Genomic DNA, 23,924 nt, shown 5'->3' on the forward strand with positions numbered 1-23,924 from the left:
TAGGGGATATATGGTTCAAGTATGATGAAACAGCACTCTATTACGGGATTACAGGAGGACATTTTATATCCATTAGAGGAAGTTAGAGGGTGGTCGCTAGACCACTTTCGGGCTGTCTATTTACTTTATTAAAGTTTCGACCAGAGTATAATAACTTTACGACTTAGGTATCTATGAATTTACAAGTGTCGGTTTATCAGCTTATCAGCATTGAGTACCTGGGTTTACGCGTTTTAGAAGATCGGCAGAATGCTGCTGGCATTAGCTGATAACAATTGTGCTTTCCAAAAAAAAAAAAAAAAAAAAAAAAAAGGCGGGCAATGATGATAGATGACAGTAGAGTTTATTCCCAGGAGCCGGACCGGTCTCTCAGACCCCACATCTCTATGATCATAATGATTAGCGTCATCTTTCACACTAGTAGTAACACTAGTGCATACTGAGTTTTTGAAACTAAGTGGTTTTGCGGGATCAATTCAGGAACATGTATTTCTGGCAAGCATGTGAACGTGAAAGTACGGACTTTATAATTTTTTTACATGGCTCCCTGTCATCTGGGAATTAAAAGTATGAGGAGATCCTCCGTGCGCCAAACATGAGATCCGAGATGGGGGGGGGAGGGGGATTTGTACCACCATCAATCTCGAAAAAATGGCTGTGCAGCCTGACATCGAACAAAAAAAAAAAAAAAAAAGGATTACTATACAAGTTTTGGCTATAGTTTTATTGTTGGTTCTCTTCATTTGTATAATACAGAAGGACGGACCGAAGAGTCCTGTCCTTTGCTAAAAAGAAATATAAAATAAAATAAAAACATCCCCGTATCCATCAGACCCTCTCAAGTAAGGAAAAAAAATACGCCTGGTCTGCTGGACACCTGGTATCCGTGATATGTTTCATACACAGACGACCGAATCTCGATGGTCTGTGTACATGGGATGTTTCTTCGAAAAAAAACCCCCAAAGAAACACCTGTACCCATCAAAAAAGTAAAAGAGAAAATTGTATACTATTCTAAAATTTGGCAATAACCGCCACGCAGGCGATCAAACCAATGGTCGCAAGGCCGCGCCAGAGGGTATACTGACGGAAGGGAATGCCAAAGATGCTAAAATGATCAATGAGGCAGGAGAAGATCATTTGGGCGCAGACAATAATTGCTGTCGTAGTACCGGCACCGAGTTTGGGGATCGCCAGGATGGTGATGATAACAAAGACTGCACCGATGATACCGCCGGTCCAGGTCCACCAGGGAGCCTTGGCCATCATCAGGGTCAAGTTCGCTGGTGGACGGCCCCGCACCTCAATCAGGAAGTAGATGCATGATGCCACCGCGCCTGTTGTGGAGAATAAAAAGAACCAGGATTAGTTTTTTTGTCGTCTATTCGGAGGAAGTACTGTGGGCGGGATATGTGTTGTGGAACGTCGATTCAGGGTCCCCTCATACAATTGGTGCGGCAACGACAAATGAAAAATAGGATGGCGGGCGGGGATAGATTTTTTTTTTCAGGGTCGATATGCAAGTAATCCATGCCGTCTAAACACATACCGATGCAGAAGACGATGGTCGAGGAAAGACCCTGGCCAGTGTACTGGCCAAGCTTGGAATTGACGGCTCCCTGGGAGGCCGTAGCAATACCACCGACCAGGCAGAGGAAGGCGCAGAAGATGACGTTGTCGAGGAGAGACATAGGTTTTGGCTGGATGGAGCGGACGGAGGATTGCCTGGAGACGACTTTGATGCTAGAAAGATCGGTGGTATGCGATTCGTTGTTATGAAGCATAGATCTGGTTACTGGTGATGGGATAGATAATGTATGTTCTCTTTCTTTCAGTGAAAGAAGAAAACAGGATTATCAAAAGAGTTAAGGGAGAGAGAGAGAGGAATGAGGATCGGTCCGCGTGGAGAGATGCAGAAAGGTATAGTAGATCGGATTAAGGAAAGGAACAGAAGGCTGTTTAGGTGGACAACAAGTGTCAAGTAAAGTGAGGGATTGGTGTGAAGGCGAGTGTGAGAAGGGTTGAACTGAATCTAGCTGAGGAGTTGTTAAAAAGAAGAAAAAAAGGGGCCCTGGATGCTGTCGGGGTCTGGATATTTATACGACAATCCATGGAGTACAGATCATGGCAGGGAGACATGGGCTAAAGAGATTTTCTACTCAGTGGGCAAAAGGGAGGAAGAGTAATAACAAACCATTCAATGAAAAGGTGCCGATAGGCCAGAGTAAAAGCAAGTTGTAACCAAATCAAGTCAATATAGCCAAATCAAGTCAGTTTTCTTTTCTTTATTCACTTTTTCAAGCGGAAAAGGGTTTGTTTACACTTCACTCATGGTAAACGTTATCCCTAGGTTGCTCCTCCTCTAGAAAGGATGTATATAGTATTTAGTCTAGGAAATGAATTGGGCAGGACAGCTACACGCTGCACTACGTAACCGTAGACACAAAAGCAGACGACAGTTCTAGAAAAAAAACACGGGCAGTTAGGTGCATAGGGTTCCTCGTCTCCGGTCTCTCACCTTTTGTTTACAGTCATCTCTGTTAAAAAAAAAAAAAAAAAAAAAGCCAGATCAGAAGGGCAATCTTCCTCGTTGTTAATTGTTGTTATTGTCGTTTTCATAGAAACATTGGTGATCTGTAAAGGCCGCCGCCAAGAGAGATTTCTGCTAAACATGTGTGTTGTGTCTCTAGGCGCAGCAAAAATGAAAACATCAACAACAGAAGAGCGCTCCTTGGGTATATAGTAGTTACTTGGTCTGCAACTGCAAGCTACCACGATTCACTGCGTTTTCGTCCCTGTGGTTCTTTGAGGGACTGCAGATGAGTACCCCAATCAGGAGCAGCGAGCGAGTCGCCACGCGCCAATGGGGCATAAAGAGGGCAAATTAAAACGGCCAATTGAATCAAGTCGTACCTGAATTCCATGCAACTTCTATAGAATAACCTGTCTGTTTTCCCCCATACTTGCCTGCTGAATTCAGAAAAAGCGGGGAATATCCACTTTTTTTTCTTGTTCATGTCGTAAACTCTATTTCACAGCCAGCTCCTGTTCCTTATTGAATATAACACTTTTTATTGCATCTCATTGCAGAAAAAAAAACACTGCGGATTTCCGGTCTATAACTCGCCTTGCTGTTACTTATCCTTCTTGCCAGCCAAAGTTTGAGCTTCAAGCAAAGCAAGTTTCCACTAGATCAAACAAAAACACACGACACAGAGTAATGGGCCCTCCGGCTTTTGGTAGGTTGATTGTTGACATACCCAGGACGATGGGATACAAGCGACAACTCCAGGAGACAAAGTCACGTCTCCATGTTTATATGAATGTACGTTCGAGCTGTGTACGCGTCGAGCAGGACGTCTGCGATAGACGCACACAGATAAAAGGAAGTACAATCGACTACGATCTGCACGCTTGACACACTCTCACGCACACGCTTTCTTTATTTCAAAACCAGACAGCAAAAGGCGGGGTAAGGGCAAGGCAAGACAAAGAGTATGAATGCACCCCAGGCTAAGGGCGAGCGGGAAAATTACCTTTAAAGTCGCACTTTCCCCACCTTTCCGATTCCGATAGCCTTTTTGCTGTTCGGAGGGCATGCACACGAACAGTTGGTTCTGACCAATCGGTCATCGTTCGTTGAAAAACCTGACCCTATGGTCGGCTATCGGGGCCTTTGTATTGGTAACTTTGAAAAAGAGACACAAGAAAAAAAAACACGGGCGAGCGTAAAGAGAACCCTGTGAGCGAGCGGAGTAAAAAAAAAAAAAAGGAGACACTGTAGACATATCCGCCTTCGAGTCTACGGATTATTTTGTACAATCATACATTATCATATCCCCCGCGTTTCGATGTTGCCATATGGAGGAATCTCCCCCGTATATTTCCCTTACTCCGTACAGAGCCAAACTTCGAATAATCCATGCTCTCTCTTCCATTATCCGTGATGGACCTGCACTCCCGATCGCATGATGAGCCAGAGTCGTGGAGAGAGAGAAAAGATAGTCTTTTTTTCGAGTCCGACTCACTCGATCGTGGGGTGGACTTCTATATATGTTAAAACCTGGAGACCAGGATCCTTGGTACCCTGCAGATGATGCCACATGGTGCTACACAATCCGCTGGTTTCGGCAAATGCAAAAGAAGAGGACGTTTTTGCTACTTTCTTAGGCCCTCAAATGATCACTTCTGCGGATCTGAAAGTAGGTATACTATTTACTCTTATTCTGTTCCGCTCGCGAACAGCAGACGGGGGATCGTTGCGAAAATGCCGGCGCCAAGACCAAACAAAAAACAAAACCATTGGCAACATATCCTCAAAAGTACATTCTTTCGCACACACGCACACTTGTAAACTACTAGTTTTATTTTTTATTTTTATCCGCATGAACGCGCAGCCTGGAAGAATCCGTAGACGAATAAGCAACCGCTATGGTCCTCCTCGTTAATGCGTAAGCCTCCAAAAGACACGATTTTCATCCTAGTATTGCGAGCAGTGCCGCCCAACACAAACCAATTTCTCGATTAATTCGGATGGTAAACATTTAGGTCCGTCCGTTATCATGCTGGTACGGGAGCTGCCAATGTACGCGCTCCAATCTGCTCGATGGCATATCTAGACCATTTATCGTATCACCAAGGATCGAAAGGATGTGTCCAACAGACCAAATTCCTTGGTCATAAACAAACATGCAGAGGCAAGCATTAAAACATATATTTTTCAAACAACAACAAACACAGGACACAGCAGCAAGAGCAAACAAACAAGTAAAAAAGAGTTGGCCGCTTTTCTCATGCGAAAGTTAATCATGCGCGGGGAACGGAATAGGACTCGCCGCCCCTCATACGCCTATTTTGGACAAAGACGCGTCAACGCTTGTCTAGGGCGTTGTTGATGAAGATATGTACATGACAGTAGGTAATAGCAGCATAGGACACGCGCCTGCTGATATTTTGTTCCGCACTGGAGATTAACGTGTCGGTAATATCCTTTTCGTATTAAACGACATGATTTAGGGTTTCTTCGTCTTCCGCGCCTCACCAGTTTACTTCCAGAAAGCAGAGAGATAGATAGATAGATAGAGAGAGAGAGAGAGTTCCGCTTTTCGGGCGATACTTCAAAACGCCAATAACGGAAAGGGTTCAAGGCCCATTCTTTTCTAGAAAACCATGTCATACCCCACAGACACAGATACAGACACAGACACACCCCACCTCACAACCGTCCTTGGTTGTTATGCGATCGCCTTAGCCTGGCCTCTCGGAGGTCCTGATTTTGTGAATAAAGTGCCGAGGAGTGATCTTTGATCCCTGAATAGGAAACCAAGTAGGCTAGAAGCCCTTCAGGACCCGGATTGAATTTTGCCCGCAATCTGGAAAGGAAGAAACAGGATAGAGGGAAGCATGATTGCTGTATAGACCAAGGAGTGCCTCTTTTTTTTTTTCTTTTTTTTTTTTTTTTTTTTTTGGGGGGGGGGGGGTGGAGGTTGTATGCAGGCAGACTGCAGCTCTATTTTCATCGTTTCTTTGTTTTGACCTACGCGGAAAAGGGGACCGCTGCAACCTACAGCCCTTGGCTCCTGTTGCAGTTCTGATCCTTCAAAATGTCTTCTTTCAAGGCCTAAATGTATAGCAAATGACTGCTTTGTATACATTGTCCTAAAGACTCTTACTGATTCCATTGACTATATACCCACCCATACGCGCACTCCATCTCCTGTAGTGCTCCACGCCGTCGCTCTAGAGAGGCAGCTCAAAGCTGACGTTGATCTGTGCCTCGCGGGCCATGTTAACCATCTTGCTCAGCTTGACCGACTTACTCGCTGCATCATCCAAGTCATCTGACGTAATGATTCTCAATCCAGACTCTGCAATCAGCTTCTTGGCCTCATCGACCTCCGTACCCTGAAGACGGACCACCAATGGGATCTGCAACTGCAGCGTCGAGGCCGCCGCAATGATGCCCTGCGCAATCACATGGCACGACATGATGCCGCCAAAGATGTTGGTGAAGATCGTCGTCACTCGGGGATCGGACGAAATAATATTGAATGCCTCCGTGACCTGCTCAGCCGTTGCTCCACCGCCGACATCCAAAAAGTTGGCGGGCTCGCCACCATGCAACTTGATAATATCCATTGTCGACATGGCCAAACCAGCTCCGTTGACCAAACATCCGATCGATCCGTCCAGTCCGATGTAGTTCAGGTTGTATTTGCTAGCTGAAACCTCACGGGGATCCTCCTGACTAATGTCACGAAGGGCAAACACCTCCTTCTGGCGGAACTCGGCATTGTCGTCAAAATTGATCTTGGCGTCCATGCAGATGACTAGCAGACATGATGTTGACGAGCACTGTTAGTATCGGACATCGTAGCGGGGCATGATATCGTATTCGCAGAGACAGAAAAGCGTTATCACCTTCGTGGTCAGCGGACTCGGCCATGGGGTTGATCTCGACCATGGTAGCATCCTTCTGCATAAAGAGGTCGTAGAGGTTGATCATAGTGTCGGTAGCCTGATCAATGCATCTGGGGGTGAATCCCATGCGCTCGGCAAGGTCACGAACAGCAGCACGATCGACGCCCTTGTTGATATCGATAGGAAGCTGAAGAATGGCCTCGGGGTTCTCAGCCGCGACTGACTCGATGTCAACACCACCCTGAGAGGAGGCGACCATGACAGGGCCCTGGGACTTGCGATCCATCAAAACAGCAAAGTAGTACTCGCGACGGACATACTGGCGTTCGCAAATGTAGACAGAGTTGCAGATCTTGCCGTGAGCACCGGTCTGCTTGGTGACCAGTTTGTGTCCAAGCATCTGGTCCGCAAACATCTGGGCCTCGCGAGGGCTATATTGAAGTAGTCGAGGCGTATCAAGTCAGTCATCGCCGTAGTCCTTCGGCATTGCCCCTCTCCTCTCCCCCAGAGAGCAATTTTCAGACCCTCGAAATTAGAAATTAAAAAACATCGGCCAACAACAATTTACGAGAAAATAGTGCGAACACCTCCTTTGAGACCAGAGTCGAATGTGCCCTTGCCACGACCACCAGCGAGAACTTGAGCCTTGATCACCATGTCCTCGGTTCCTGTTGGATCAATCAATTGAAAGTGGTAGGGTAGCGAAAGGTCAGTCAGTGTACGCGTATACGGTCCTATTAATTGACTTGCTCCAAGCCCATGTAAGGCTGACTGATGAAGACTCGTGCATGGTCCTGATAAAGCGTCGCTTCGGTCTGCAGAGGGTGTGTCTGCAGTAGTTTCGTGGCCAAAGATTCCGAATAAAAGTCTCCGTTACTCTCAAGTGCGACATGGGCGCAGATCAGGATCGGTGCACGTGCATCCTCGATAGGTCGGGTAAATGTGTGAAATCATATTGCCGGACCCATAAACCATACTGCAGCTGGTCTGGTACAAGGCCGTCTTCGACCGAGGCATTATTTCGTATCCACACAAATGCTGAAGCAATTGGAGAGTCTAGAGGTGAGAGGCATCCAAGATGGCACATACCGAGCTTCTCGGCAACAGCATAGGCCTCGGATCCGGTCTTTGCGACGCCGCCACGAGGGGTTTTGATCCCCTGCTTCTGGAGAAGCTCCATGGAGAGGTACTCGTGAATCGACAGGAAGCGCTTCTGCTGCTGGGTAGCAACATTCATGCGGGGCTAGGAGATAAGATAAGGACCATGATTAGATTCCTAGAGTGGTTCGTTCGGTAAGTGGCACCCCCATGGAAAACTTCCTGCAAGAGCTATATAAGGTTGAGAGGGCCTTTGGACATATTAAGACAATCGCGGGGATCAGTCCAAAAGAGAGCCGATCCGAATGACACCTTTTCAGAACGCCCATGGGAAAAAATAGAGGACAGGGTATTATAAGGATTGCGACAGTTGTGTTTCCTAATAGCATTCCTTTTGAGGGTGGACATTGTCGAGTAGGTGGGACTGAGAAATTGCACAGGTTTAGGTAACCGTTGAAGTCGAAGACAAGCAAAGCAGGCCTACAAGTGTATCCCTAAATAAGCAGCAACAGCACAAAGGAGGAGGGGGGGAAATGTTTCGTTACCATGGCCCTTGCAACAGCTGAGGCAGATCTGATGGTGCGGAACATGATGTCGTTAGCGTGTGTGAATGCGTGTAGAAAAGTATAGTGAGAAGGGAGGAGGCGAGGGGAGTGAAGGAGCGCGTTTCCTTCCTCCCATCTACGACATAAGGGTAGCTGTATCACGTGGAATGCATCATCACGGAGGGACGAAACCCTTTCGGAGATGGAGGTGATGGTATATGCGTCTCTCTCTTTCAATTCATCAACAACAACTAACAACAATCAGCAACACATATACGTCAAATCATCATGGCTATTGGTAATAATAACAACAACTTCAATCTAATGGAACGCATCACCTTGCTAGCAACGTTGCGGAAATGTACTTGGTCCATCCCACTTATTCTCTTGCGAACACGAAACACAAAAACATCCCTCCGAATAGCAACTCACCTCGTCCTCACCTCCAACACATATATCCTCCTTAGGAAAATGGATGGGTTGGTGGGGTCACTTGGGCGGCCTTAAGCAGCGTGGTATCGTCACCTACAGCCTGTCTCCCTTTGAGCAGCGCGCTTTTGCCGGCGCTCTTCACCAGGCGATCTTCAACACCTTCCGCCGTACCACCGGTCAGGTGCTCTACATTGGTATTCCCTTCGGTCTGGCCTACGGCACCTACTCCTGGGCCAAGAAGAACCACGGTGCGTGCCAAGAGCCTCTTCTTCATGTTAGAGTAGAATTCCATGGCAGAGGCTATGCTCGGTCATGGACATGGAAGGAAACTGCTCATTCCGGGAAACAAGTTGACAGTAACCAACGACGACAGGGGAGCTACTATCCCTGATATGTAACCATGGATCAATTGCAACAGTCTTGATCGAACCCAACTTCAAGAACATTATCGATTGAACGAGGCCAGTCACTAAGGAACTCATGGGACTAATGAATAGAGAAACCATATGAATACAGAGACTAACATGGTACACTTTCTACTAAATTCAATAGAGTTTCGTTTGAGCAAGGAGGGCCATGCTTTCTACGGTGCTGGAGAGCATTAAGCAGTCGCGTCCTTGTCCTTGTCCTTGTCTTTTAACTTACAAACCTGCAAAAGCCGGAATAAAAGCGACTCCTTGTCTCTTTGCGATTGATGCTTTTAATAATGGTGCCTGCTATATGCTTTGGAAACAACGCCTCCTGCGAATGACATTCCTCTAGGGCAATAACATTCTATTTCGCTCCGATTCACCGCCCTTCTTCAGCCTTTTCCGTTCTCTGCTTCTTTGCTTCTTTGCTTCTTTGCTTCTTTGCTTCTTTCTTTCTTTCTATCTTTCTATCTTTCTTTATTTCTTTCTTTGTTGAACGCTTTCAAATTTTGCCTATCACTCCCCTGCAGGACAATCCATTCAAAAAAAAAAAAAAAAAAAAAAAAAAAGCTCAATGGTTGCGGCTTCCAGGCTAACCAGCCTAGATGTTGGTTATTCGCTTCGTGCCACGTTGTTCTTTTTTATGCTCATCAACCTAGCAGTTCACACTATTGCCCAGCAAGTCGACGGAAGGGATAATGCTCAGGCCCTTGCTGATATCACCCTTGCAGACGCGATGCCAAGCGGACCAAGTACGAGACACCCTTTCACACTTAGCCCATGCTTTCCATGATTTGTATTTTTACAACTTCCTTCTAATCCTCCTTCGTCTTCTCGTTTGGATGGCCATTTTTTTTTTGGAATTTTGAGTAGAAGTAGACGCCGCCCGAGTGTATCTCAACCAAATACCACGACAAGCCATCCCTTACAATCCTCCACCAAAAGACTTTCCGCCGGATCAATGGGGCAACCGCATCCCTGACTTTAGTCAAGTGTAAGGACAGGATTCCTTGACAAACACAGCATTTCATTTTATTCAGCTTTTTTTTTTTTTTTTTTTGGCTAATTGTCACCTATCGATCGCCATTACTTTTATGTCTGCTGGGGGGAAATTTACCATAGAGGATACCGCAGTGGCCATGTCCCGCTCCCTCAGGTCCCTGTCAAGATCATCCTCCATCCCTCCTCAGATCCCCAGGTCAACGACCGTGCCCGTATACAGAACGCCATCGACTGGGTTGGACGCCAGCCCCTCCAATCCTTCACGCTCCGTGACCGCAAGACCGTCATCCGCACACGTGGCGCTGTCCTCCTCCAGGCAGGCATCTACCATATCCAGGGCGCATTGATCCTCAATAAATCCGGCGTCGTTCTCCGGGGAGAAGGCAATGGGCCCAACGGCACGGTCTTGATGGCCTCGGGCCAGTTCCGACACGATTTTATTCACATAAACGCAGTCCTGGATCCGACGTTTCAGGGCACACCAGAGTATTTGGTCAAGCATGGGGCGAGTAAAGAGATGTCCCCGAAGGATCCGTATGTGATCTTGGACCAACAGGTCGCGCGTGTGGCGAAAAAGTATGTCCCTGTGGGGACGACTAAGTTGCCGGTGCAGGATGTGTCGAATTTCAAGATCGGGACCGATGTGGTCCTGGAACGACGGGCGAAGGCGAGTTGGGTGCATCTGCTGGGGATGGATGATATCCCGCAGAGACCGGGTGATCCGGGTCGCACCAGGAATTGGGATCCGCGTCAGTATACCCTAAGATATGTGAGGAAAGTTATGGCGATCGAGAAGAAACCGCAGGCGAAGCTGAGGGTGAAAAGGAACCAGCACCGTGGCAGACGTGTCCGATGGTCGCGGCACCACCGACATGTTATAGACAGGAACCATACGAGCATTATCCGCATGCTTGAGACCAAGTCCGTGGTCAAAGGTGAGGGTGACCATGAGGACGACGACATTAAAGAAGAAAATGGATACAAGGACTTGGGAACTGAGCAACGCGCCCAGCCAGGGTATCTGAGGCTCGATATCCCGACGGTCATGAACATGGACCCAGCCTACGGCAGAAGCGTCGTCTACAATTTTGAGCGCGAGACTCCGATCCCCTCGGATGTCGGTGTCGAGAACATGGCGCTCTGGTCGGAATACGACCCTGACAATTTATTGGACGAACAGCACGCGTGGTTTGCAGTGTTAGTTGATCATTGCGAGCACTGCTGGGTGGCCGATATCAAGGCCAGGAACTTTGTATCGGGCGTCAAGGCCGGTCCGGGGTCGAAACATGTAACGATCCAGGATAGTGAGATGCTGGAACCAATCTCGTTGCGGAACGCGGGCGGAAGGCGATACATGTATATGCTTCAGGGACATATGGGACTTGTGAAGAGATGCTTTGCGAGTGACTCAAGGCATGACTTCCTAACGGGGTCGAAGACTCCTGGGCCAAACGTCTTTGTGGACTCGGACGGAATTCGTGCGAACAACGATGCAGGGCCTCATGGTGCGCTTTGCAAGAAGAACAAGAAGAAGTGGTTCGTTTCCGATGGATAGGGTTGGGGGGTTTTTTTTAACACGCTTGACTTTTTTTTTTCTTGAATATCTGCTGCGTTGTTAGATCGGTGGACAACAGGAACGCTCTATGATAACATCCACAGCCATGACCTTAATGTGCGCAATCGCGGATGGATGGGGTCCGGACAAGGCTGGTCAGGCGCATTCCACGTTGTCTATCGCTGCTCAGCCGACGTATCCGTCGAGTTCCAATCACCGCCTGGAGCCACCAACTGGGTCATCCACTTTGAAGGCAAACTCGGTCATAAATCGGTCGAGTTTAAAGGAGACAACGCCACATTCTTGGACCCCAACCCCAAGAACGGTAAAGTCTCTCGTTCGTTGTACTGGTCCCAATTGGTGGCAAGGATGGGTAACACGAACGATGCGGCCATCACTGTGGAGAACTATGTGGGTGTTGCGGGAAAGAACAGCTATCCACCACCGATGCAGGGAAGGTTTGTGAGCATGGAGGAGATCGTGGCACGCGACAAACAGATTAGGGCGGATCTCGCAGGTGACCAAGGATCGGAGCGTTGGGAGGCAGATGACATTACCTTGAAGGATCTAGTGCAGGAGATCCAAAGATTGGAGCGGGAGTTGGGCTATGCTGTGGACAGGCGGGCCATCTAAATGGAAGCACATCTATAGCATCTCTTTCTCCCCATCATTGTCCGTGTATTTGTAATATACCCATATATCCATACATCCAAAAAAAAAAAAAAAAAAAAAAAAAAAAAAAAAGAGTGCGGCAGCATTCACAAGTCCCTCGACTTTTATTTCCAATTGACAGCCAGTTATCAATGGTTGCTTGCTGCCATGAGGCTATATAAAGACTGTCAGACCAGACCCTGCTGCCCGAATCCTGATATTGAGTCGTGTTCGCTGTGGTCCATTGGGAACGGGCTTGAGGGGTTATGGCCCATAGGTTTCTGTAATGATTGCGGCAAAGCGGTGTTCAATGGTGGTAATGGCTGTTGCGATGATTGTGGTGGGATATCTAACGAGTTTGAAGCCGTTACTGACGATTCATCGATCGGAACGATATCATGGCCGAGCTCATGTCCTAGATGAGGGTGGTAATGCTCTGGAGGACGCGGGTGTGTGATACTGAGGGTCTGCAGGGAGCTCAAAACAGGATGCTCCACAGGGTTGAATGTCATATCCATGGACGACTGTTGAGAAAGAAACGTTGCGGAGCGGTTTCCCAGGTCCATTTCATCGTGGTCTTCAGACGTAAATGTCGAGCTTAACTGGCTAGAAGTATGAGGCTGTCGATGGTGATGATGAGGGTGATGGTGATGGTGGTGGTAATGGTGACCATGGTGCCTTGTTGATCCTGATCCTGTTGAAGCGGAGCCATTCAATGCTGGTGAAGACGGTGATGAGGGCACATGCAGAGCAAAATATCCAGCAGCCGATCCCTCGTCCGACAGTTCTAATGGCGTGATTGGCGCGGAGGGTCCTAGGTTGGGTCGCAGGAGCGGAGAGGCTTTTGGAGATAAGCCCATGAGTGGGGTGACATCGCCAGATCGAATAGCCGCGGCAGCAGTGGACATGGAGTGTTTGGTGTGGGCCGTGGGATGGTAGAGACAGCCAAAGGCATCGTAGAGGGCCGACCTTATCAGCTTGGAGTCGTGAGAGTTCATGGCAGGCGAGGTAGAGGCAGAGGGCGACATCAGACCGAGGGGTGAGGCTGGTCTGGCGTTCAGCAGTTGCTGCTGTTGAAAGTCCAGGGCGATGCCGTCCTCGAGGAGCTGCTGGGGGGCAGATGGCCCTGGCATCAGTCTGGGATGCGACGAGGCATTGTCCTGTCCCTGGTTATACGATGTATGATCGGCCTGCTGCTGTTGCTGCTGTTCCGGGTGAAGGTGTTCCTGAGAAGGCTTGGGAGGATTTGGCAGGTGTGGCATTCTGCGGTGGGCTGCCACGTTCGGGAAGGGCATTATTGAGGCCATTTTCTTGTGTTGTGCTATGTTGCCTGGCGCTGTGGGGAGGGGGTGTCTTGTCTGTGTCGAGGGATGAAAAGTGTGTGAAGTTTGTGTGAGGGAATGAAGAGGAAAGAAGGAAAGAAGGAAGGAAAGTGGTGGGGCGGTAGAAACGGTGCGTGAGAGAGTGAAGTGAACTTTCCCGTCACACGAGGAAGGGGGAGCTTTTTGTTGGTTGGAAATAAGGGCTCAGAGACATGCGATGACTGGATATGATGCGAGACAGACCCGAAAGAAACACATTCGATTATTCTGTCCAACGGAAACTGAATGGGTAATCCATTGCTCGAGTGGGCATTCTCCGGGAAGTCCAATGTGCCGCTGTATCCCCCTGCTTCGGCAACACTCCCAGCTTCGTCACTCCAACCCACCGCATCACTGCATTATCACATTACTGCAGCCAACTTTATCCCGCCCGAGTGCTCTCATCTCTTCCCCCTTCCCCCCCTTCTTCTCTCTCTCTCTCTTTCTTCTTTCTTTCTTCTCTTCACCCCTTCACACCTCAACCTTACCAGCAGCCAGTTCCTCCGCCATGGTCAGTTTCCAGTTCGACTCCTTCGCCAACACCTCCAACGCCCTCGTCGCGGGCAAGGTGGTCGCGATCGCTTCCCTCGGCATCTACGCCGGCACTGCTCTCAGCTTCAGCACCATCATCATGCCCTCGCTCCGCAAGTTCTCCTCCAACAGCTCCGTCGCCATCTGGCACGAGGCCTTCAAAGCTGGAAACTGTAAGTGACAACCAGGACATACTCACACATGTGCGCACCACACACGCGCTACAAAACAAAGCGAAACATAACTTGTCTCCCCTCTTTCCGTTCTATTCCGCGGGATCAAAAGAAAGCATGCAATTGACATCCTCTCTTTTTTCACACGACCCCAAATAGACGTTCAGACATCCGCGATCGCGGTCAGTGTCCTCGGAAATGCAGGATTGTACTACAAGACAAAGAACCCCTCGTACCTTTACAGTGCCGTTATCATGGCCTTGTCGGTGCCTTACACCTTCATCGCCGTCATGCCCGTCAACAAGAAGCTCGTTGCGATCCGTGAGGAGAACACTATCCATGGCAAGAGCAACACCATGAAGGACCCTAAGAGCAACGACAACGTGGCCGAGGCACTTTTGAGCCGCTGGAGCTTGCTCCACGCGGTGAGGACCGCGATGGGCTACGGCGCCTTGCTCGCCACTGTCTACGGTGTTATTTCCGACAGAGGAGTCCGCTTCATCCTGTTCAAATAAAGCAGTGTTGTTGTATGTATCTATTTAATAAACTTACGCATACTTGCCATCACGTAAGCACGTCGCATGATAGAGAATCGATCGTCCGTTGAAAGGGAGCAGAAAAAGTAGGAAAGGCTTACAGATGGAGCAGTAAAGCTCATTTTTATCGGATGCTTCCGTTTTTGTATCACTTTCTACAATCCTCAACCGAACCTGCGAAGCAACAACGCACTAGTCTTGATCGCATGCGCAGGGTCACCAAACCACGTCGTTTAATGTGTGGAAAAGCTTCCGTGTGGAAAGATCGATATGACACCCCATCACTCACCTTCTAAAGACGATCAAAGTTGGGGGAGCATCGCGAGATGGCATGAACGTATCCCATATTCGAGCAATTGAATGAATACACTCTCTTGGAACGATGATGGTTCGTGCCCCTTCATACGCAAGCCCATTGAACTGTGTAGTCTACTACGGAATGGGCATAGCAAAACTGCGGAATAATCCAGCAGGAACTCTCCTTCACTCGGACATGCAGTCTACGGTATAAACAGGCGCGCATGTGCATACTCACATGCGACGACGCAGCTAGAGCGACAAAGCACTGGAAGCGCGATTGAATAAAAGGAAAGGGTTACCTTAAAAATGCCCTAGCGACCGCGCCCTTTGTGACACACGGGCCACAGACACAATGCGTCCCATGCGATGCATAATTATGCCCGCAATAATTCTGCAGCGAGTATGTGCGTGTTTTTTTTTTTTTTCTTTTTAACTGCTGTAGATATGTAAAGAACGCGTTTGGGAAAGGAGGCGCGAGAGCTGAACATGGCCCGAGCACCATTGCCCATGGCTGGCTCGCTGCTGAGTTTCGGTTCACGATCCAGCAATTGGACACATGTTGTTTACGAATGCCCTGAAAAAAAGGGAGGGACATGGTTGTCTGATAGTCGATGAGCGTGTTGTAAAAAAAAAAAAAAAAACGTTTTCTCTCACAGGACCCATGGATAGGGGGCAGAAGGTGTTGTCGCATGCCTTCCTCAATGTTGATCCAATTGAATTCGCCTTCGATGATAGATAGCGTGCTTGCGGGTGTTTGTTACAAAACAAAAAAAATGGCAAGGAGAGATCTGCAGGATTTCTTGTTTTGTCTTCGTCTTCTCTCTCTCTTTCTCTCTTTCTCTCTCTCTCTACTCTCACTACCCACACAAATTTCAGAGTCCACCCATCCATCGCAATCAATTCCAGACGGATCTTTTTCTTGTATCATACGCAGGTACCAGCAGCATGACAATGGCATAACAGATTACCCATGTTTTTTTTTTTTTTTTTTTTTTTTTTTTTTTTTTTTTTTCATTCCGACGACGCGACGGGGCACCGGAACACCCGCTTTCCATTTTTGGAGTAGTGAGATATTCTCCCCACGCATGGAAGGACTAAATTCAACATTCGACAAGTTTCTTGTAGAGACAAGCTGCGCAAGTAGAGAAGAGAGACTTTTTTTTTGAACGAGGAGAGATAGCATGGGTGAATTATTATTCGAAAGTGGCAACTTACTCTTGTGATTTACTTCATATGTCAATTGCTCTGCTCGTGTGCGTGTGTGCGTGTGACCGATGCAGAAGGTCGCTTTAAGAGAACACGGTTTTCTTTCCAAAGCGAGGAACGGAGGAATGACATTCAAAGAGGACCAAGAGATAATGAGCGGTATTTCGATAAAAAAGACAGGTCAACGGAAATGAGAGACCGAGAAGCGAATAATTCCTCTTTGAAGTATAGAGGGTAGGCTAAAAAATATGTCCGGGGCCGAAGATCGTTTCCGCTTGGGAAGATCACTAAACAGGAGGACCGGAAACGGCCCTTAGTGCCATCGCCTAGCTGTCTGGGCGGTAATTACGGAATTGAGCTGAGCTGGCTGACAAAGGAACGACATCATCTCCTCATCGTCATTTGTTGCTGCCTCGAGGCAGGAGTGTGTTCTCGTACGCCGGGTATAACTATATGCTTCTGCAGCAAATGGTGTGTACCTACCCCACGCATTATGACACTGCGTATTGGATCCGTAACCGTGGGGGGGCCTGGAATGTGATTGATTATATAACAGCACTTCCCCCCCCCTAATCATTTCAGCCATCTTCTCCACACACTCTTGCCCCTTCAATTCGCTAGCTACACATTTGTAGACCCTACTACTATTTCTTATATGTTATCCTATATCTGGCCTTGGCTCTCTGTTCACTCTACATTTAGCACTCGCACACCCATCCACGTACGTGGCTCTACTACTAGGTCTGCTCTTCCTTGCACGCTCCACTTGGACACCCTTGGCAAAAAAACATTTTTAGCTTGGCATTCAGGCATTTCTGAGCATACGACAGGTGAGTGAGTGGTGGTCATGAGCATCTACAGCTCGTTCTGGATCGTGTTGAATGTTAAAATATGTTTCTATTACTTTACCATGTCATTTAAAATAGCAAATCGCACAACACACGGGCCAAACACACTTCTTTTCTTTTTCTTTCCTCCTCTCTTTTTCTCTCTCTCTCTCTTTCCTTCTTCTTCCCCCTTCTCCTCTTCCTCCTCCGCCTTTCCTTTGTCTCTTCCTTTAACACTTCACACATTGGACTTCTCGTCCCTCATTCCTAGCTGATTCATTCCATTTTGATCTCTTTTGCTGCTGCCCTGTCTTGACTTGTCCTGTTTCACTTCTCGCCCGAAAGTAGTCTTTTTCCCCACAAAAAACAACCTCCCCCCCCCCCATGGCCGCCGCAGAGACTGCAAACGTCCTCCTCACACCTCCGCCTGACAACGACCGCCTTCGCCCCACCATGGACTCTGCCGCCGAACCAGTCTCATTCTCGCCAACGCAGCGACGTCCCTCCCGTCCCCTCGATGACTCCTCAGAGGAAGAGCGCGAACTCGTCAGTCGAGACCGCCAGGGCGGCCTCCCAAGCGAGCATCCAGACTTTGATGAGGACACCACTACCACTACCACTACCACCACTACCACCGTCAAGTTGCCCAAGAAACACACGAGCCGCAACAGTAAAGGCGGGATCGAGAAGCTGGTCGCCCACCATCAGGCTGCCCATCAAAAGTTCGCCTCAGCAGCACCCGCCGAGGAAGGAAACAGCTCAGAACCTGAGAACAGGGACAGGGATCGTGCTGTCATCGCAGAGACAAGTAGCACCCAGCAATCCAGTCCTACGACAGTTCTAGCTCCGTCCGCATCATTATCAATCTTATCGCACCCCATCAAGTCCGGTCAAAGCTCAGCGGATACCGCTTCAGAATCGACGACGACAACCATTACCTCGCCCATCCAGCGACTCTCAGCCAACTCGGGCTCCAGCAGTACGCTGCCACATCACACTGGGGATCAAAGCAGAGTAGAGGCGCTTAAGATGTTGCCCACCAGCCCCAGCTCTGATTCTCTCGCCAGTACCCGATCCAGCACGAGTCCAGGGACGCCTAGCTCTGTTGATAATTACCAGACAATCTCCACCACATCCACTGTCACCACCCGGAGACGCAAGTTGCGTCGCCCCACGTTCGAGCCCCGCACCTCTCGACTGGATCCAGAGACAATGACCAAGAACCAAGACCCCTTCCGTGGATTCCACACACTCTTCTGGATTGTAATGGGTGCCTACGGATTGATCACATTTGACGAGGAATGGACCAGGGTCGGGAAGGCCTTTGGGGGCACGCTCTTCTCATCGTTTTCACAGGACGCAATCATTCTCGCCATCAGCGATTTCGGACTGGTGTTCTCAACCGGGTTTGCCTTTGTCTTGGTCAAGATGTTCGCCAAGGGATGGATGCGGTACATGGTCAGCGGCATGGTGGTTCAACACTGCTTGCAGCTTGTCTTCCTGTTGACGGCAATTGCTTGGACCATTTGGAGGTAAGGATTCTATCCACCTGATTGAAATTTGGTGGCGCATAATAAGTAAGCGCAGCGCAAGATAACAAGAAAAACCTTGTTTGACTAACCCACTCCTCTGTATGGTTTCAACCGATTATTTAATTAATAGGGATTGGCCATGGGTGCAGTCTGGATTCTTTACGCTCCACTGCATCACCATGTTGATGAAGGTCCACTCCTATATCGCCTACAACGGAGAGCTATCCGAAAAGAAGATTCAGCTCAAGAAGATCGAATCAGCCTATGCGCAGATGAAGCGGAACGACATTCAAATCATGGACGATAACGACATGGATGCCAGCGCAGTCGCTGGCAATACCGATAACGATACATCTAATGACAACCACATTGACGACTTACCTACCAATGACCCAGTCCAGGAACAAGAAGTATATCGACGCCGCCACCACCGTCTTGCCTCGGAGGCAGCGGCTGCGCTTCTTCAGGACCCCGCAGCAAACCCGTCAGGATTCGACGCCAGCATGCTCGCCTCTGAAGTGGACGAACTGAAGAATGAGCTCCGGTGCCAGAATGGCGAACTCTGGCCTGCTAATGTCACTGTCGCCAACTTTGTGGACTATTTGCTCGTGCCTTCCTTGATCTACGAGCTCCAATACCCACGCACTACCAGGTATGGATTTGATCTAGTCTCCTATAAATCCGAATCAAGGCGAAGGTTATTTTCGTGCAATTTATACAACAAACAGCTAACATCATTCCATGATCCGCTTTCACGTATAGGATCCGTCCAATGTACGTCTTTGAAAAGTCCGTGGCAACTCTGGGTACCTTTACCCTCCTGTACCTGACGACAGAGCACTATATTTATCCAGTGGTGTTCGATCCGACCATCTCCCCTATGCGCGCTGTGGTGCTACTCATGATACCCTTTATGATGAACTACCTGATGATTTTCTATATTATTTTCGAGTGCATCTGCAACGCTTTTGCTGAAATCAGTCGGTAAGTTTTTTCTCACTTTAAGTACATTCGAGACGTTCCCCTCGATGAGTATAGTCATCTATCTGTGTTCTGACTTTTTTTTTATTTTATTTTTTTTACCAATAGGTTTGCGGATCGCAGCTTTTACGAAGACTGGTGGAACTGCGTGGGTTTTGACGAGTGGGCACGCAAGTGGAACAAGCCTGTGCACCACTTTCTCCTCCGCCACGTGTACGACTCTAGCATCGAGTCGTTCCATCTGTCAAAGAAGAATGCGGCCTTTGCGACGTTCTTCCTGTCCTCATGTGTGCATGAGCTGGTGATGATGGTGGTGACGAGAAAGGTGCGCCTGTACCTGTTTGCGCTGCAGATGTTCCAGTTGCCGTTGATCTGGGCAGGCAACATTAAGCTGATCAGGGAGAGGCCTCGTCTCGCAAACGCTGTCTTTTGGCTGGGCATGTTCTGTGGTCCTCCATTGCTGGGCGTTGCTTACTGTTACGCCTAAGAGAGGGAAGGGAGGATGTTTTTTTGTATTTGAATTGTCTACAGAACATTGCTGTGCAATGTGCGTTTTTATTTCTAGACCTGCCTACAAAAGAGTAAAAAAAAAAACCATAAAAACCGAAAGAGTATTTTCTTAAACTGCACGAATCTTTGGTACTCTAGTTTTGGATCAAATAGCTGTCTCTGTGCCTGTCTCGTACTTTTGCGTTGCTCGCAAGTGAAGCGAATTCTCTGTCGAGGATACAGAGGTGCAGATGGTAAACAGCGATGAACAAGGGAGACGTGGGATCCCACGCAGCTGGACAAGAGTGAGCATAACGTTCATTAACGATGTATATACAGCATGGATCTTGTCTCCATCAGCACATGTCCTTGAACAGTAAGAACCTGTGGGTGTCCAGATGGTGGTCGCGTTCTTTGAGCAGACTACGTGCTATGGCCTGCATCCTGAGAAGATCGTAGTCCGAAAAACGGACGTGTACAAGGTGTTTTGTGGGTATGAGGAGGACGTGGGTCTCTGCCGAGCGCCTCTCTGAGCTAGGATATCATCATAGACGGGTAATATTTTGTTGTAATGTTTTTTTTTTTTGTCTGCAATTGAGGTCACTGCTCGGGTTCCATCAAAGACCATGCTTTTGCGCTCATTTGCGACACCCAGATTGGAGACCCATCCTTCGATGGCCATCCGATCGGATGAACCGCGTTTCGGTTCAGGGAATGACGGGAACGGGTACAGCAAGCGCCAGGCCTTGGGGGGTTGAGAGCAGCCCGTCCACATGCTCGGGGTATTTTGTTCCCCCAAACACTGTGGGATGTAATTATTTTTCTCTGGGGTTAAGGTGGTCATGGGTGGTCATGCCTTCATCATCACACGCCTTAAAAGCCTGGCTGGATATCCCCTTCTTTCTGTTCTTCTTTCTTCCTCACATTCACCTCCCTTCTCCTCCTCCGCTTCCTGTTCCTCGGACAACAAGACTCTGGAGATCCGCAACAAACAAATAAAACGTATGGTGATCAATTGCTCCAGTAACACATTTGCCCCTCCTATATCTGATATACGATCCCCTCGACCCGTGTTTCCCACTGGCAGCCTCGCAAAAGTTACAGCATCGACGGCACCAGAGGAACCTCCACAGAAACGATACCATGTTGGACAGAGTTGAATACACCGGTGCGAGGAACGGACAGTGCACGGCACAGGACCAGGAACAGACAATGAGTGGATGAGGCAGCAACAGTGAAAGGACATGACTAGACGGCAATGACTTTTCGAGATGAGGAGGCAACAGGACTGGAAAGGAAGACACTGCCTTCGACCCGCATAGACTCGCTCTTCCTCCAAGAGGCTATTGAACTTCTTGACTCTTCCATGCCCAACAGTCGCCTCTTACTTTTTTGTTAACACCTCAAATCTGCCAATTCTCTAATTAGCAAAAAAACAACCAACCAATCAACCACACAGCCAACCAACTACACCTTTTACCTCCCCAAACAAACCATGGCTCTCCCAGTATCAGCCTACCCCGTCATGGGTGTCGTCTACCTGGCCCGGAACATCAGCCAGCTCGGCCCCCAATTCATTCGCTCGCTCTGTTGGGCGCTGGGCGTAGCCGTCTCAACGATCACGCCCTTGATCGCGTTGACCTTCCGGTACCAGAACCGTATGATCGGCAATATTATCGACAGCGCCTTACCACGACTCGCGGGCGTGAAGATCCTCGGGATTGGGATCCAGACCTGGTCAACCATGTTCTTGACCATGGGCGAATCCTCGCTCTTGGTCGCGATTATTATGGGGGAGGTATTCAAGAAGGAGAAGACCAGGGGACTGTTCCAGAGCGTGTTGACGAAGGATCATGTGCCGATTGGACCGCTGGCGAAGGTGACGGATAACGGCATGATCAAGGTGTCAGTGACTTCGCCTGAGAGTTCTAAGCCACATGGATCCCAGCAGCATAAGGCACTGGATCGAGTTGGGGCATCCACCTCGCTTTTCGGACAGAGGATGGGATTGTGGTTGTTGACGTTGCCATTGAACTTTATTCCGGTGGCAGGACCAATTGTGTTCTGTTATATCAATGGAAGGGCGCGTAGCCACTATGTACATCGACGTTACTTTGATATGAAGGGGATGACCGCACAGGAGCGCGAGGAGTGGATCAAGAGCCGAAAGGTAACAGCCTTTGAAGGAAGACGGGGGCGTTTCTTTTTTTTTTTCTTTTTTTTTTCTTCTGCAAGAGATCTGTCTGCTAAATTAACTTTTCCTGAATATGCTTCGTATAGTCGGATTACACGACCTTCGGTGTGATTGCCCAGGGGCTCGAGTTGATCCCGCTCATTGGTATTCTCTTTGGCTTCACGAACACGATAGGGTAAGGCGCGAGAATCAAAGGACGAGCACCTTTGGGACCCGTGATTTTTCTTTTTCTTTATGATAGAAATCGATAACTGGAATGGAATACAACTTCTTGCGTACTCACACTCACATGCCATCTTTACCTTCTTTCTTTTTTCATCTCTTATGTAGTGCTGCATTGTGGGCCGCCGATCTGGAGAAACAACAGGTTGAACTGCGAAACAAAAAGTCGCGCCAGTCCGCTGGAGTTGGAGTTGGAGTTGGAGCTGGAGCTGGAGCTGGAGCTGCCTTTCCATCCTCTTAAACGAAGAGAACGGAAAGTGTTTCCTAACAATCCCACTTTCGCTTTGTAATATATAGCCCGCTCATAGTCCATCCTACCTCGTTTGTTTCTTGGTGGTGGCACCCATTTACAGAATTTTGTTAAGGCTTTGTCCAGTCATATCTTTACTTCATTCCCCACCATTCTTCCCCTCTATCCATTATTTCCTCTCTCTCCACTCTCTCCATCCACTATGTACTCCAAACCTTCCTTTCCTCAGGCTCGTTCAACGTCTCTCTCTTACGAGTCCATTTTTTGTTACTTTTCCCAATCCTTTCCCCTCCGAATATCCTTGTACAGTGCGCGTCATCTAGTCCCGACGATTCCCGGACAATAGGCGCGAAATTTCCCCCATTGGTCGAAACTTTTACAGAAAATAAGCATTTCTTGTAGCGGAAATAATCAAAGTCATTGGAAATAAGACCCTACGCCATATTTGGGGTTGTGAATTGACACAGAGACGCGCTCATTTGACAATATGTATTTTTATTCACTGGCACTTGCGCCCTGCCCCCGCCCTGCCCCAACAGCTTTCAGTCCTGCTACCGCACTTTGAAAATACTGCAGCGTACATCATCTTTTCTTTTTTTCGTGAACGATATCACCTAGTTTCTTCAAAGCGTCTTCTAGCTCGCGTTCACATTCCTGAAATGCCTCTTCATTTTCAGCTTCTCTTGCTCTTCTCTGCGCTTCCTGCTGTTCAGCGCAACCGATCCGCGGGACTGTGAATTTTCAAGAAGGAGGAGCGATGAATGGATCATTGTCCTCATCCTTTTCTTGCGCGATGCCATTGATAAAAGTACCAAGGTAAGTTGACATCTGGCTTGTTCATCGCGCAGCTCCTGTCTGCCATTGGCGGGGATTAGTGCTGTCAGCGAGGTGTGCTGTTTTGCCATGTTGGCCGGCACAACGAGGTGCTGCACTCAGCGCGGTAGAGCTTGTCTTTGTGTCTCAAGTATTAAGATGGCGCGCTCAGTGGGGGTGTGACAGCTCTGCCAGTGCATGTTCTATGCGGCATTGCCGATCCCCATACTTACCTGTCTGCCATTGGCGGGGTAAGATGCCCCATCGGGTGTTACTGCTGCCATTGGCGGGTACTCCAAGGTAAGGGTTGACCTCCCAGTCGACCGTTTGCAACCCTCTGTCTGCCATTCAACTCGGTCCATGCTTAAGGAACCTCTTAAATAAAATTTAAATTCT

General features: G+C 48.5%; 9 protein-coding genes across 9 annotated transcripts; 6 read left to right on the forward strand and 3 right to left on the reverse strand.

Moving 5' to 3' along the window:
* Positions 1–1,014: 1,014 nt before the first annotated feature.
* BC939DRAFT_505366 (uncharacterized protein) lies at positions 1,015–1,691 on the reverse strand (the record flags this gene model as incomplete). The annotated part of the gene is made up of 2 exons (XM_051560652.1): positions 1,015–1,337; positions 1,550–1,691. The coding sequence occupies 2 exons, from the start codon at positions 1,689–1,691 to the stop codon at positions 1,015–1,017; spliced, it is 465 nt and encodes a 154-aa protein (XP_051409716.1).
* A 3,790-nt stretch (positions 1,692–5,481) lies between these two features.
* BC939DRAFT_458965 (succinyl-CoA ligase subunit beta) lies at positions 5,482–8,173 on the reverse strand. The gene is made up of 5 exons (XM_051556672.1): positions 8,064–8,173; positions 7,510–7,663; positions 6,989–7,088; positions 6,421–6,851; positions 5,482–6,329 (listed from the first exon to the last, which is right to left on the reverse strand). The coding sequence occupies exons 1-5, from the start codon at positions 8,106–8,108 to the stop codon at positions 5,740–5,742; spliced, it is 1,320 nt and encodes a 439-aa protein (XP_051409717.1). The 5' UTR covers positions 8,109–8,173; the 3' UTR covers positions 5,482–5,739.
* Positions 8,174–8,190: 17 nt separating this feature from the next.
* On the forward strand, positions 8,191–9,199 carry BC939DRAFT_458966 (UcrQ family protein). Its single transcript, XM_051556673.1, has 3 exons — positions 8,191–8,424; positions 8,531–8,743; positions 9,048–9,199. Exons 2-3 carry the CDS (start codon positions 8,539–8,541, stop codon positions 9,098–9,100), a joined length of 258 nt encoding a protein of 85 aa, XP_051409718.1. The 5' UTR covers positions 8,191–8,424; positions 8,531–8,538; the 3' UTR covers positions 9,101–9,199.
* Positions 9,200–9,469: 270 nt separating this feature from the next.
* On the forward strand, positions 9,470–12,167 carry BC939DRAFT_458974 (uncharacterized protein). Its single transcript, XM_051556674.1, has 4 exons — positions 9,470–9,657; positions 9,779–9,899; positions 10,028–11,412; positions 11,527–12,167. The coding sequence occupies exons 1-4, from the start codon at positions 9,480–9,482 to the stop codon at positions 12,093–12,095; spliced, it is 2,253 nt and encodes a 750-aa protein (XP_051409719.1). The 5' UTR covers positions 9,470–9,479; the 3' UTR covers positions 12,096–12,167.
* A 49-nt stretch (positions 12,168–12,216) lies between these two features.
* BC939DRAFT_458978 (uncharacterized protein) lies at positions 12,217–13,570 on the reverse strand. Its single transcript, XM_051556675.1, has one exon. It carries the CDS (start codon positions 13,418–13,420, stop codon positions 12,302–12,304), a length of 1,119 nt encoding a protein of 372 aa, XP_051409720.1. The 5' UTR covers positions 13,421–13,570; the 3' UTR covers positions 12,217–12,301.
* Positions 13,571–13,871: 301 nt separating this feature from the next.
* On the forward strand, positions 13,872–14,819 carry BC939DRAFT_458979 (uncharacterized protein). Its single transcript, XM_051556676.1, has 2 exons — positions 13,872–14,178; positions 14,338–14,819. The coding sequence occupies exons 1-2, from the start codon at positions 13,983–13,985 to the stop codon at positions 14,691–14,693; spliced, it is 552 nt and encodes a 183-aa protein (XP_051409721.1). The 5' UTR covers positions 13,872–13,982; the 3' UTR covers positions 14,694–14,819.
* Positions 14,820–18,076: 3,257 nt separating this feature from the next.
* Positions 18,077–20,047, forward strand: BC939DRAFT_399919 (MBOAT, membrane-bound O-acyltransferase family-domain-containing protein; the record flags this gene model as incomplete). Its single annotated transcript, XM_051552507.1, has 4 exons — positions 18,077–18,579; positions 18,710–19,231; positions 19,342–19,563; positions 19,669–20,047. The coding sequence occupies 4 exons, from the start codon at positions 18,077–18,079 to the stop codon at positions 20,045–20,047; spliced, it is 1,626 nt and encodes a 541-aa protein (XP_051409722.1).
* Positions 20,048–20,486: 439 nt separating this feature from the next.
* Positions 20,487–21,299, forward strand: BC939DRAFT_246023 (uncharacterized protein). Its single transcript, XM_051550957.1, has one exon. It carries the CDS (start codon positions 20,545–20,547, stop codon positions 21,046–21,048), a length of 504 nt encoding a protein of 167 aa, XP_051409723.1. The 5' UTR covers positions 20,487–20,544; the 3' UTR covers positions 21,049–21,299.
* On the forward strand, positions 21,297–23,129 carry BC939DRAFT_246050 (uncharacterized protein). Its single transcript, XM_051550958.1, has 3 exons — positions 21,297–22,219; positions 22,330–22,418; positions 22,574–23,129. The coding sequence occupies exons 1-3, from the start codon at positions 21,545–21,547 to the stop codon at positions 22,704–22,706; spliced, it is 897 nt and encodes a 298-aa protein (XP_051409724.1). The 5' UTR covers positions 21,297–21,544; the 3' UTR covers positions 22,707–23,129.
* Positions 23,130–23,924: the final 795 nt, after the last annotated feature.

The sequence above is a fragment of the Gamsiella multidivaricata genome, assembly GCF_025024155.1.
Source record: "Gamsiella multidivaricata strain RSA 2152 chromosome Unknown BC939scaffold_56, whole genome shotgun sequence".
Taxonomy (NCBI): Eukaryota; Fungi; Mortierellomycota; class Mortierellomycetes; order Mortierellales; family Mortierellaceae; genus Gamsiella; species Gamsiella multidivaricata.

Bases quoted from the DNA above. Each gene is read 5' to 3' on its own strand.
- BC939DRAFT_458965 (XM_051556672.1), bottom strand. From the start codon at position 8,108: ATGTTCCGCACCATCAGATCTGCCTCAGCTGTTGCAAGGGCCATG. The intron at 6,852-6,988 runs GTAAATTGTTGT...ACTTCAATATAG, and splicing joins GGTGTTCGCACTATTTTCTC to CCCTCGCGAGGCCCAGATGT. The intron at 6,330-6,420 runs GTGATAACGCTT...CATGTCTGCTAG, and splicing joins CGAGTCCGCTGACCACGAAG to TCATCTGCATGGACGCCAAG.
- BC939DRAFT_458966 (XM_051556673.1), top strand. From the start codon at position 8,539: ATGGGTTGGTGGGGTCACTTGGGCGGCCTTAAGCAGCGTGGTATCGTC. The intron at 8,744-9,047 runs GTGCGTGCCAAG...TAAATTCAATAG, and splicing joins CTGGGCCAAGAAGAACCACG to AGTTTCGTTTGAGCAAGGAG.
- BC939DRAFT_458974 (XM_051556674.1), top strand. From the start codon at position 9,480: ATGGTTGCGGCTTCCAGGCTAACCAGCCTAGATGTTGGTTATTCGCTT. The intron at 9,658-9,778 runs GTACGAGACACC...AATTTTGAGTAG, and splicing joins CGCGATGCCAAGCGGACCAA to AAGTAGACGCCGCCCGAGTG. The intron at 11,413-11,526 runs GTGCGCTTTGCA...CTGCGTTGTTAG, and splicing joins CAACGATGCAGGGCCTCATG to ATCGGTGGACAACAGGAACG.
- BC939DRAFT_458978 (XM_051556675.1), bottom strand. From the start codon at position 13,420: ATGGCCTCAATAATGCCCTTCCCGAACGTGGCAGCCCACCGCAGAATG.
- BC939DRAFT_458979 (XM_051556676.1), top strand. From the start codon at position 13,983: ATGGTCAGTTTCCAGTTCGACTCCTTCGCCAACACCTCCAACGCCCTC. The intron at 14,179-14,337 runs GTAAGTGACAAC...GACCCCAAATAG, and splicing joins GGCCTTCAAAGCTGGAAACT to ACGTTCAGACATCCGCGATC.
- BC939DRAFT_246023 (XM_051550957.1), top strand. From the start codon at position 20,545: ATGAGGAGGACGTGGGTCTCTGCCGAGCGCCTCTCTGAGCTAGGATAT.
- BC939DRAFT_246050 (XM_051550958.1), top strand. From the start codon at position 21,545: ATGGCTCTCCCAGTATCAGCCTACCCCGTCATGGGTGTCGTCTACCTG. The intron at 22,220-22,329 runs GTAACAGCCTTT...TGCTTCGTATAG, and splicing joins AGTGGATCAAGAGCCGAAAG to TCGGATTACACGACCTTCGG. The intron at 22,419-22,573 runs GTAAGGCGCGAG...TCTCTTATGTAG, and splicing joins GGCTTCACGAACACGATAGG to TGCTGCATTGTGGGCCGCCG.